The sequence below is a fragment of the Martes martes genome (genome assembly GCF_963455335.1).
Source record: "Martes martes genome assembly, chromosome: 15".
Lineage (NCBI taxonomy): Eukaryota > Metazoa > Chordata > Mammalia > Carnivora > Mustelidae > Martes > Martes martes.
The window spans coordinates 13,676,105-13,689,001 of NC_137903.1; the positions used below are offsets into that span (position 1 = coordinate 13,676,105).

Genomic DNA, 12,897 nt, shown 5'->3' on the forward strand with positions numbered 1-12,897 from the left:
AGAAACCACTTACTAGGTGAATACAATGTACTAGGTAAAACCCTAGTACTAGACTACTTTTTTGTTCTCTTTGCAGCAGAGACCCACAAATGTCTTCTCTATTTAAGGGAGCTTATGTTTCTGGTCCCACACCCATTGGTCTATGTCTGTTGCAAGTTCAGTGTCCTGAGGGGGTTTTAATTGGTCTGATGGGTCCCCATCTTCCTTAGGCTAGAGCTCTCACACCAAACCATTTCATACCATTCATATTTCAAACCATTCATCATTCACACTTACATGCTGGCTGCACTCAACTTGGATACCCAAACTGGTCTCATCAGTTGTGACGAGGGCAATGGGGTCAGAATAGGGCCACTTCAGTGGAGCCATTTATGGCACTTTTGATCACCAGTAGTTGTTGACAGATGTTCTTAGAGGGAGAAGACCCACTATCCACACACTATGTGTATAGAGATCCACACTATAATTAATTTATGAGCAGTTGGATGTAAAATATTACAGTTTATTGAATCACTTTAAGAAGTATGGTTTAAATGTATTTTTTTTTGTAAGATATGTTTTTATTTTACTTTTAGAACTATAGAATGTTTGAATGAACCAATGATGTTTGCAATTTCTCCTTTGGACAAATGAGAGAGAAAGAGGGCAGGAGAGAGAGAGAGAGAGAGAGTCAGACAGAAAGAGAGAGAAACACTTCAGAGGTTAAGAGACTTGTGTCAAGGTTACTCAGCAGCCACAGAAGTAGAATCCAGGATTCCAGGCAGTGGGGGTCTTCTACTCCGCACTCACTTCACACCTTAACCTCATTTTTACATTTGGTCTTCTTTCATTTTCTAAAAACAAAAGAGTACAATGAAAGAAGAAAAAGAGGGGCACCTGGGTGGCTCAGCGGGTTAAGCCTCAGTTCATGATCTCAGGGTCCTAGGGATAGAGCCCTGCATCGGGCTCTCTGCTCAGCAGGGAGCCTGCTCCCCCCTCTCTCTCTGCCTCCCTTTCTGCCTATTTGTGATCGCTCTGTCAAATAAATAAATAAATAAATTTTTAAGAAAAAAAAAAGAAGAAAAAGAACCCAGTAAGATGAGTTCTCAAATTCTCTATTTAAGTCTTCCTTCCTGAGAGCTGACTCAGTGAAAAGTCTGAGAGGCTGTGCTGTGATTTGACTCTTGTCTGCAGGAATTATCCTATTCTCTAACCTCATTCTACACCACTGCAGGTACTGGTAACCAAAGCTGATGGTGTGTGCCATTAGACACATGGGATGCTCAGCCCACATGCCTCAGTCACGGAGAAACACAGCAGAATGTCTTCCTATAGGCAAGTGGGCTGTTGTATCATCTTTAGTCAAAGGACCACAGAGTCAAGAAAAAGATACTAAAGAAATCTTAGGTTTTCTTTCTTTCTTCTACTACTACTTCTTCTTCTTCTTTTTTTTTTTTTTTTTTTGCTAATTCATTATGACTAAGTTGGAAAGGGTTATAAATTCACATAGTGTCAAACTGAGTGACAATATTTAATCATTTCTCTTGTCGAATTAAAAAAATCCCCCCTCCCAACAGGCATAAATACACACACACACACACACACACACACACACACACATATATATTTATATGCCTGGTTATTACTTTCTCTTCATACAGTTTCTTTTTCCTTACACAGGTGCTAACCAAACTTATTTTTCATTTTAATTTTTTCTCAGCTATTTGAGTCATTTATATACCAAATTCCTATGAAAAGGTGGGGGGAGTACATTGGTTTCCATGTGTAATTTAATTAAAACTTAATTCATCTGGTCTCAAAACTGAACCACACTTTAGCAGAAAGATAGCCTGGACCAAGGCCCATTACAAAGAAGAATGTGAAAAACTTAAGGAACACATAATGCAAGAAAGCTCACATCAATGCCAGATTAACCAATGATTTCACCTCATTTTGCTAAGTTTTCTTCACTCAAATCCTTAAAGAGACTCTTCTGCCTGCAAAGATGAATGTAGCTAAAAAGACAGCAAAGCAATTCACGCCCTTGATGCAACACAGTACAATCTGATTTCAACCAAGCCCCCTTTAAGAAACTATCAAAGGTTACAAAAATGACCTGTTAGTTACAAAGAAAAACTAAAGAAACTAAGAGTCATATTCTAGGCAGAGAAAAGATTTTAAAATATGTGTGTGTTTAAAATCTAATTCACTCTCAGCAATTTCAGTGGCTGAAATCTTAGTGTATTAATCAAAATGGGTAGTGTAGGCTCTGTTTATCCTAAATAGAGGCATGCTATGGAAAGAAAGATTAATCTGGTAAAGGCATCACTATTCTAATCGGCCTGATGGGAAAACGTAGTGTGGGTGTAAGAGGCAATGTTGGGTGAATTGTAGTGAAGTGATGAACTACCTTGAAGCTGAAGCAATCAAATAGATAGCTTTAAAAATTACTATGGCATCTTTATTCAACACTTTGGTGTGAGTGTCCCCGTCTTGGCCTTCTTTACAAAGAACAGAAGCACTTTGTCGTATTTGGTGAAATTAAATCTTAATAGGAGAGCCGCAGCTAAGGCTGCTACCCTTCACTTACCAAAATTAAACACTAGACATTAATTTCCTTTCCAAGAAGGGGAGATGACATTTTGATAATATTTTCAATTTACAAAATAGTTAAAAATCCAAGAGAAGCGCTAGCAAACATTTTTTTAAATTTCTATCACATATTTCTGTCACATATCTGTGCATTGTGCACTCTTTTTAATTAAAAGTAATGTGAAACATTTGTTACTCATCCCTGTCTTCTTTATAAATAATTTAGCAAGTAATTATTTTGTCTTCAGAAAAAGAAGATAATTGTGTCTAAATTATTATGATTGAATAGAATAAAATCAAGATGTTTTTGTAATTGGTAGACAAGAGCAAGTAGTCCCTATTGGAGTATTTTGTTTTAACACTTTCTTTTTGTCTGATTAGATACAAATTTTATAAAATGAGACTACAAAGAAGTATCACCCAAAAAGGGAAGGCAATCATAATCTCACTAGCTAGAGATAACTATCATTAACATTTTGCCCTATAAGAATGTATACATATACATATAATATACAAGTAAGCACATTCAAGTGTGCTTTTATACATATATACACATTATATATGTATGTGTATACACAGACATGTACACACACGCACCCCTTTTTTAAAGGAGTCATACTACACAACCTTTTGAATTCAGCCCTCTTTTCTTAGAAATACAGGCATTTTTCAAATTAATAGGTAAAGATCTTTGTTAACATTTTTAATGTCTTCATAGTTTTGTATTCATGTCTTATTTAACTTACCGTATACTGAGTATTCATATTGTTTTCAACCTTTTCCCATTATAAACAGACTGTGTATTTCTTTTTATTATGTTTAGTTAGCCAACATATACCAATCATTAGTTTCTGATGCAGCGTTCAACAACTCACTAGCTGCATATAACACCCAGTGCTCATCACAAAACATGCCCTTTTAATACCCATCACCAGTTTACCCTCCCCCCCCTCACCCGCCTCCCCTCTGTAACCCTCAGTGTGTTTCCTGGAGTCCAGAGTCTCTCATGGTTTGTCTCCCTCTCTGATTTCTTCCAGGCTGCATTTCTGAACTAACATCTGAAGTCATACACAAATATGAACAATTTTATTTCCATTACGACATACTGTGAATCTCAAATACTAGATAAATGTTCCCATATGCAATGGTACTTCATAAACCTTAGAAACCACAATTCCGCTTGGCACTATGTTTTTCTATTAGCTCAGAATATTTCGTATTTCCCTTCCTATATTCCTTTGGAGTAGTCAAGAGGTAGATGCTACTACCTACATTAACCACACTAATTTTTGAGTTGAAGCCTCCAAAGTTGTAAGTGGGGGAGAAGTGATACAACACTAAATCTACAGAACAAACATAAGCTGCTTGAATCTACTCTGTGCTCCTTCCAATGCTCTCCTGCCAGTGCTTTCCCCTCACTTCTCGGTGCCGTACACCTGGGAATTCCATCCAGCGGGATTTCGCATTCCTGCCTCTTTTCCTTCAACTACAGTGATCTTTGCTGTCTTCATCTGATACCTCCTTTACATTAGGCTGAAAGTGCCAGGGCACCTATTAGTCTTACTTTGATTTTAATCACTTCCTATTCCACGACTCCTCAACAATTAAACGGTTTTCACTGAGAGCTCCTTCTGTGATCTTGAAGTTTATGTGGGTATCTCTGTTCTTCTCTATACTGTTAACTCTGATAATCAGAGATCCTAGACATTCTGTATTTGGAATCCCCTAAAGACAATTCATATTTCAAATAACACACACACTGAAAATAGTATTTTAAACTATTTTAGCTTTTGGACACTACCAATATTTTTTCACCGAGTTGTGTAAAACGATTTTATTGTATTAATTAACTTACAGAAAAAGGCTACTTCAGATTTTTGTCAATTCTATTAATATATTTTGAGTTTTCTTTGGAGAAAAGCTTTGAAAAATAAAATCCGTAATTTTTGAATGTTAAAAACCATTAATTTAGAGTGAAAAATGGAGCCGTATGATATATAAACATTATATCATGGTTTTAAAAATGCTTGAGGATTAAAGTCAATCTCATTTGATTTTTTAAAATGTTTTTAACATACTTTTTGAAGTACTTCTTAGCCAAAATGCATACCTTTAGATAATTTGTCCAGCTTTTGAATATAATTTTCCATACTTTGAGAAGAGATCAAATGATGGTAATACAGTTTGGAAATCCTGGGAAGAAAAAGATCAAAGATTACCACGGAGATCTTACTGACTTTGTATTGCTATTATTATTTCATTATAATTTATGTCATATTAAATTTCTAGACACTTAACTGCACTTCAAGTTTCCCACCATATCCTCAAATAAGACAAAATTGGCAGTTAAATTTTATCAGCTGAAAGCCAGAGGCACCGAAGCTTCCTCAGACATAGCTTGCCATGGCTCTGGGTAGCACTATTAAAAATCTCTGAGCGATGCAAAGGCCAGATGCACTCACCTGTCTTCAAGGAACTCACAAATCTGTATTTTTCATCTTGACCTATAAGGCCCCCACATAGCTGTGCTTTGGGGTCCTTTCTGATGTGGCTTATCTTCCTCTACATTTCCCCTCATTGAGTCTTCTTTAGCAACACTTCTGCTTACTTGGACACATTTCCTCTGTCTTTATACTTACAGATGCCTCCATCTAGACAGCCTCTTCTCCACTTATTTCCATGGCTCATTCCCTCCTTTTACTGCATTTCTGCTCAAAGGGGCCCTCCCAGATTTCTGTATATACAAAACAGCACTCCTGAAACTTTCTATCACCTCAGCTGGCCTCTATTTTCTTAATTACCCTTCCTTGATATTACATATTTATTTATCTTGTGTCCCACATGACAGCATAAGCTTCATAGGAGTAGGTACTTTGTTTTGTAAAAAATAAACATTTGTTGGGGCGCCTGGGTGACTCAGTCATTAAGCGTGTGCCTTCAGCTCAGATCATGATCCCAGAGACCTGGGACAGAGCCCTGCATAGGCCTCCCTGCTCAGTGGGAAGCCTGCTTCTCCCTCTCCCACTCCCCCTACTTGTGTTCCCTCTCTTGCTGTGTCTTTGTCAAATAAACAATTAAAATCTTTTAAAAATAAATAAATAAACATTTGTTGACCAAATGAATCAAACAGGAAAGGTGATATACTGTGCCAAGTACCACAGCACTGATTCAAAGGAATGTTACAGGCGTTTAGAGGGAAAATCATTCTTTTACTCAGTAACCAGAGAAGCAGCATCTGATTGAGGATAAAAATGCCCTTCATGCATGTGAAGAAGGCAAATAAATTAAAGAAGTAAAGTACTAAATCAACAGTGAATATTGCAAATAACAGTCAGACCAGATAAAACTGTATGTGTCTCCTCCTATGGGAGTCTTTTCTTAATGGAGATGATTTGGGACAGTTTTTGCCTTTTTTCCCTTTAAGAAAACCCCAGAAAGAAGGACCTCCACCCTGAGCCCACCTCTTTCAGAGAGGGTCGTACATTACAAACACACAAAACATAAAGGTACCGAAGAACAGCGAGTGTGTCTGCCGCCAGGGACCTGGCTCTTTACCCTGGCGCAGCCAAGCTCTGAACCCGAAGTATCTGTTTTTATGACTAATGCTATTCAGGCCCCAGGGAGCAGCTCACATCTGTTGCTCTGTGTTAGTGAAATGAAAGTGACTAAGCCCAAGTGACATGAAGGACAGTTATGCTGTAACAGACACTACTTTCAAGGATGAAATGAATTTAAGTGACAAAGATGCTTAGATAAAAAAAACAATCAATTTGAATAAAATCCTTCCTCTTGGATAGCATAAATGCAGCAGAACCTCATAAAATCGAGCATTATTTTTCTGGGGCACCAAACAGCCATACCCTTGCTTTCTTTTTATTCCAAACTGTGATTCCAGAGGTACTCAGGAATTGATACCGTATTTGCGAGAGTTGCCCTTGACACAGCAGGAATATTTTGCAACAGTAAATAATTCAAACTACTCTTAAATTTGAATGTATGAAATTTAGGTATACGTGTGAAGCATGGTAGTGATTTTTTTATGTAGGCACTTGATGAACTCAGAAACCTAGGACTGTGAATAGTTTCAGTTTTATAAATACATGTAATAATTTAAATTTCAAAAAAGTAAATGAAAATATTAAATTTATCTAAATGATCTTAGTTTAAACTTTTGATATTTATTAATTAAATTTATTCCTCATTTTGACATAACAGAAGATTCTGAATACTTAAAGTAACTCATTTTTTAGATATATAAGTAAGTTTAAATTTTTGTTTTTTACATTTACTTTAATTTACAATTGCTAAAAATGTATTCAAACTGTACACACTTTAAATAGATTTAAATTTTCTTTTAAAATCTGGTTTATATCATTACTGATAATATAATAATTAGAATCTTGATTCTAAAAACAATAAAAACTTAAAAAAATATAAATTAATGATTCTGCTGAAATACAAGAAAAGAAATTATATGGAATACGTAATTATGCATAACTTGTGTGTCTTTATTTTATTACTCACCCAACCAACAGATAACCCAGTCATGGGAACAATTAGTAAATTCTGTTATCTTTGATATTTTGCCAACTTTCATTCTTAATTTTATATGTAGTTCTTGATGTTGTTATAAAAGTATTTTTTTAATTTTTAATTTTTTTAAAGATTTTATTTATTTATTTGACAGAGATTGAGATCACAAGTAGGCAGAGAGAGAGAGAGGAGGAAGCAGGCTCCCTGCTGAGCAGAGAGCCCGATGTGGGGCTCGATTCCAGGACCCTGGAATCATGACTGGAGCCGAAGGCAGAGGCTTTAACCCACTGAGCCACCCAGGCGCCCCATAGAAGTATTTTTATTATGGTAGAATGACAGAACATATTTATTTAACAGTTAACTTGATTTGTAACTTTTCAATCATATACTACGTGGCTTCCATTGCTCTGGCCTTGGGCTCTGTAAATGGCAGAGGTGGGCCTGCTCTTCGTGTGCTTGGAGGCCTATTCAACGGATCCTCAGCTGCTGCTTCTCCAGAAACAGAGTGCTCTTCCTCCAAAGGCCTCACTTTCCAAATCGCCCTTGCATCTGTCTTGTAAACCACTTTCATATTCTGAACACCCTTCTAGAAGCAGCTTACCAAATGGATAAAAATGGAAATAGTGTAGCCCAAGGTTTATTTACCTCTTACATTTCAGTTAGTTGTCCACATTGACCAAAGTATTCTAGTGCTGATTAGGCTGACTTTATACTAATTCTTTCCCTTATTATGTAAGTAATTTTTTTGTTTCCTTCACTAATACCATTAAGAATGTTCTTTTTTTTTTTTTTATTGAGGAAGTTTTTGTTTGGTTATTCTCTTTATTCTCTGATACCCTAGACCTCACCTAATCACTGATTTTTGACAATGGTGGTATTATATAGTGGAAAGGGCTCTGGCCTGGCTTTGGAGCTATTGATTCATTTGTCAAACATGTGCTGGGCCCCATGCCAAGCTCTAGCCTACCCAGAACCAAGTGGGAATCCCTGGACTACCACTTACTAGTGTTTTCAGCTTGGTTGAGGTATTGAATCTACCTGAATTTGTTTACTCATGTGGACTCTAGTTTCTGGTCCAATATGTAAAGAGTTTGGAAGTCATCACTCCCATCATCACAACAGGAAAAGCTGAACAGATTTCCAATCAACTCTTCTTAGATACTTCAGAAAACTGAGGTCACAGGGCAAACTTCTGCCTTGCAAAGGGGAGAGACAGGCAGATACGAAGGATCACAAGCTACTGGGAGCAGAAGCTCAGAAAGAAAAGTGCACCAAAGACAGTATCACAGGAATACCTTCAACCATAACTGACAGTTGCTGGTGGCTCAGGGTGGGCCATTTGAGAGTTAAGAACTCCGAGGCACCCCATCGTAGCGGGGTTCCCATGCTGTCCTGAGTTTTACTACTAGGAGGCCTACCGGGTTCACACTGTGAACCTCACTCTTGCTTCCAGCAGAGGGAGGGAAAAAGTAGCCATCTGAGCTCTCTGTTCTCCTTAATAAAGCCTGTCTTGAGTCCAACTATTTTACCAGCCTGAGGGATCATCCAAGCCTGACTGATATGAAGGAAGAAAAATAAGACTCACTAAGGCTGAGACTTAATCAGAGGACTATGGAATGTCCTCTTCCCACAACTTACCAACCCATCATTAGATTCCTGTGTAACAACACAGGGATCCGAGCCAAAATAACTACAAGTCTGAGACTCCATTTAAGAGTCTCTATTTACAGTCAAAAAAACCAAAAACCAAAACCAAACCAAACCAAAACAAAACAGGGAGAGAAGGAAAAGGACACTGAAGAAAATTTTAGCTTGACACCACAGCTACAGTCAACAGTGAACAGCCTAATTCCTTGGCAGAAAACAAAAACGTTCACACTGAAGGCCTATGTTCCTTAGTTCTTTCCACTTGATATATCTAGAGTCTAGAGTCCAGCAAAAAATTAAAACTCATGCTAAAAGGCAAACAACAACAAACCCCCCAAAAACTGAAATCTGAAGAGACTAACCAAACATCAGAAACAGACTCAGATATGCAGAAATTTTGGAATTGTCAGACGGGGATTTAACTACGGCTGATATGCTGAAGGTGCTAATGTAAAAAGGTGGACAATACACAGGAACACAAGGGTAAAGCAAGCAGAGAGACAAAAACTAAAAAAGAACCCAAGGAAACACTAAAAATAAAAAACGCTATAATAGAAATAAAAAATGGCTTTGATGGATTCAGTAGGAACTGGACATGGTTGAGGAAAGAATCAGAGAAATTTCTAAAACTGAAACGCAAAAAGAAAAGAGAATGAAAAAGATGAACCAGCAGATGCAAGATATGGAACAGATATGCAAGAACTGTTAGACAATCACATTAGGTATAACATGCATACTGGGAACATCAGAAGCAGAAGACATAAAAAAAAAAAGGAACAGAAGAAATATTTGAAGTAATAATGGTTAAAATTTTTTCTAAATTAATGACAGACATGAAACCAGATTCAGAAATCTCAGAGAACATCAAAAATTTACACCCACATATTCATATTCTCGAAAAAAGCCAAAGTGGGGGCAGGTGGGAAACCACCTTCCAGACAGAGGAACAAGGATAAGAATTACATTGGACTTCTCTGCAGAAACTGTTCAAGCAAGAGTGGAGTAAGAAAGTGTTAAAAGAAAATAATCACCAACCTACAATTCTGTATCTGAAAAATTATCCTTCAAAAGTAAAGGAGAAACAAAGACTTGCAGACAAACAAATATTTCAATAACAAATAAAGAAATTTGTCACAGGTCGCCCTCCTGTGCAAGAAATACAATTTCTTTTCTAAAGAAAGAAAACTTTGAAGTTATCAGAGAGATGGAAAATGAAATAGGTTAGAAGTGAGAAGCATTATATTACTGGGTATTTACCCCAAAGATACAGATATAGTGAAAAGAAGGACCATCTGTACCCCAATGTTCATAGCAGCAATGGCCACAGTTGCCAAACTGTGGAAAGGGCCAGATGCCCTTCAATAGACGAATGGATAAAGAAGATGTGGCCCACATATGCCATGGAATATTACACAGGCATCAGAAAGGATAAATACCCAACTTTTGTACCAACATGGATGGGACTGGAGGAGATTATGCTGAGTGAAACAAGTCAAGCAGAGAGAGTCAGTTATCATATGGTTTCACTTACTTGTGGAGCATAAGGAATAACATGGAGGACATTAGGAGAAGGAAAGGAAAAGTGAATTGGGGCAAAATGGAGGGGGAGATGAAGCATGAGAGACTGTGGACTCTGAGAAACAAACTGAGGATTTTAGAGGGGAGGGAGGTGAGCCTGGTGGTGGGTATTAAGGAGGGCATGTATTGCGTGGAACACTGGGTGTGGTGCATAAACAATGAATCCTGAAACACGGAAAAAATAAAAAGAAGTGAGGAGCATTATATAAGAAATAAATGAAGGTAAAATAAAGCCTTTTATTTTCATTTTTTTCTTAATTACCTTTTAGGTAGCCATTTTGTTCAAAATAATAATATACATACATAATATATAATATGTACAATATAGAAAGTAGAACATAATCAGGGACTATAGCTTATGGATGAGGTAAATGAATGACTACAATACTATAAGGAATGGGGTGGGGTTTGGAATAATCTGTTATAAGGTAGCTGAACTACCTATGAAGCAGTACAGAGTTATTTGAAAGTGGACTTTGATGAGTCTTATTTGTGTACTCCAAAGTATAGAGCAAACACACAGAATTTTTTTTTAAATAAGTATAATTGATATGCCAAGGGAGGAGAGAAAATGGAATCTTGTAAAATGCTGAATAAAACTAGAGAAGCCTGGAAAAGTGGAAAGCAAAAACAAAACAGAAACAAAAGACCAAATGAGGTAACTGATGGAAAACAGCTAATACAGTAGACATTAATCTGACTATATTAACAATCATTTTAAATATGAATAGTCTAAATATATGAATAAAGAAGCAAAGACTGGACAAAAAACAAGATCCAAATATATGCTGGTTCCATGAAACCTGCTTTAAATGAAAAAGACACAAACAGATTAAAAGTAAAGGGATGGAGAAGATATACCATGCTAACCTTTAACCAAAAGAACGCTGGAGTAACTATATTAATTTCAGACAAAATAGACTTCAGAATAAGGAAATTAACAGGGATAAAGATGGGTGTTTCAAAATAAAGGGGTCAATTCTCAAAGAAGACATAACATTCCTTAGTGTATGTGCGTGACTACAGAGCATCAAAATACATGAAGCAAAACCAATAGAACTGCAACAGAAATAGTCACTGTAGTAGTTAGAGATCTCAACACCCCTTTCTAAGTAACTGACAGATCCAGTGGGTAGGAAATCAGTAGGTACACAATTGAAAAGTACAGCTATCAACTCTAACTGACATTTATAGACAACAATAGCTGACACGTTCTTCTCCAGGTCACATGGAACATTCATCATGATAGACCACATTTGGGGCCATAAAATACACCTCAACAAATTCAAAAGAATATACATCATACAAAGTAGACTCTTAGATCACAATGGAATGAAACTAGAAATTAGTAACAGAAAGATAGCTGAAAAAGCCCCAAATATTTGGAGGTTGAACAAAATACCTCTAGATACATTTGGGTCAAAGAAGAATCAACAAGAGAAATAAAAAAAAATATTTCACACTAAATGAAAATTAAAGTACAACTTACCAAAATTTGTGGGATGCAACAAAAGGAGTGCCTAGGGGGAAATTTATAGTACTGACTGAATATAGCAGAAACCACTAATTTAAATTTTCACTTTAGGAAACTAGAGAAAGAATAAGTTAAATCTGAAGTAAGCAGAAGAAAATAAAATCAGAGCAGAAATCAGTGAAACTGAACATATGAATTCAATAAAGAAAATCAACAAAACCAAAAGCCAGTTCTTTGAAAAGATCAGTAAAATTGATAAACACCTTGCCAGGCTAAGAAAAAAGAGAGAAGACACAGATTACTAATATCAGAGATGAAAAATGGACCATCATGACTGATTCCATGGATATAATAAGGATGATAAAGGAATATTATGAACAACTCTATGATCACAAACTTGATAACTTACGTGAAATAGACCAGTTCCTTGAAAGATACAATCTAGTAAAATTCACACAAGGAGAAAGAGATAACCTGCACAGGCCTATATCTATTTTAAAAAATTGAACCAATAATTGATAATCTTCCCAAACAGGCCTAGATGATTTCACTGATGTTTTCTACCAAATAAGGAAGAAATGTTACCAATTCTGTTTAAATTATTCCAGAAAATAAGAGCACAGGAACCACCTCCTGACTCCTTCTGCTTCATCATCTATAAAATGGAGATAACCTGTCTCACAGGGTTGTTGTAAGGATTAACCAGGATAAAATATCTGGCACTTAGCACTAATTTTTTCCTCCCCTTTTCCTTCAATGGCTAAAGTCTATTCATAATCTACCTATTACGTTCTTTATTTCAAATTAAATAAATTCCATTGGCTCCCATGAGAAACTAATTATGGAGCAGTCACGAAGTGAAGCAGGACTCAGAAAATTTTGATCATAATCCCCATCAGCAAAAATATCTTGAACAAGCACTCTGAATATATGTCTGATTATTTGTTTTAAATTTTACAGGTATAATACTGTGATAGCAAAATGTCATGTTAAACAGGTATACAAATGAGGTAAAACTTCATGTAAGTAGAAATTTTAACATGTTCTGCCTTCAGTCCTGTGGCTCTTCTTGTGTAGGTAATTGTGGACCCCTC

At 36.4% G+C, this 12,897-nt stretch overlaps 1 protein-coding gene across 1 annotated transcript in view; it reads right to left on the minus strand.

Annotated features, from left to right (window-relative positions):
* Positions 1 to 475: 475 nt before the first annotated feature.
* SPATA17 (spermatogenesis associated 17) overlaps positions 476 to 12,897 on the minus strand; it is a gene marked incomplete at its 5' end in the record, with an annotated part of 182,122 nt that continues 169,700 nt past the window's right edge. Inside the window, 2 exons of the mRNA XM_080823976.1 lie at positions 476 to 833; positions 4,682 to 4,764. Of these exons, the coding sequence (XP_080680102.1) occupies positions 4,684 to 4,764 (81 nt within the window). The 3' untranslated portion in view covers positions 476 to 833; positions 4,682 to 4,683. The remainder of the gene's footprint in view (positions 834 to 4,681; positions 4,765 to 12,897) is intronic.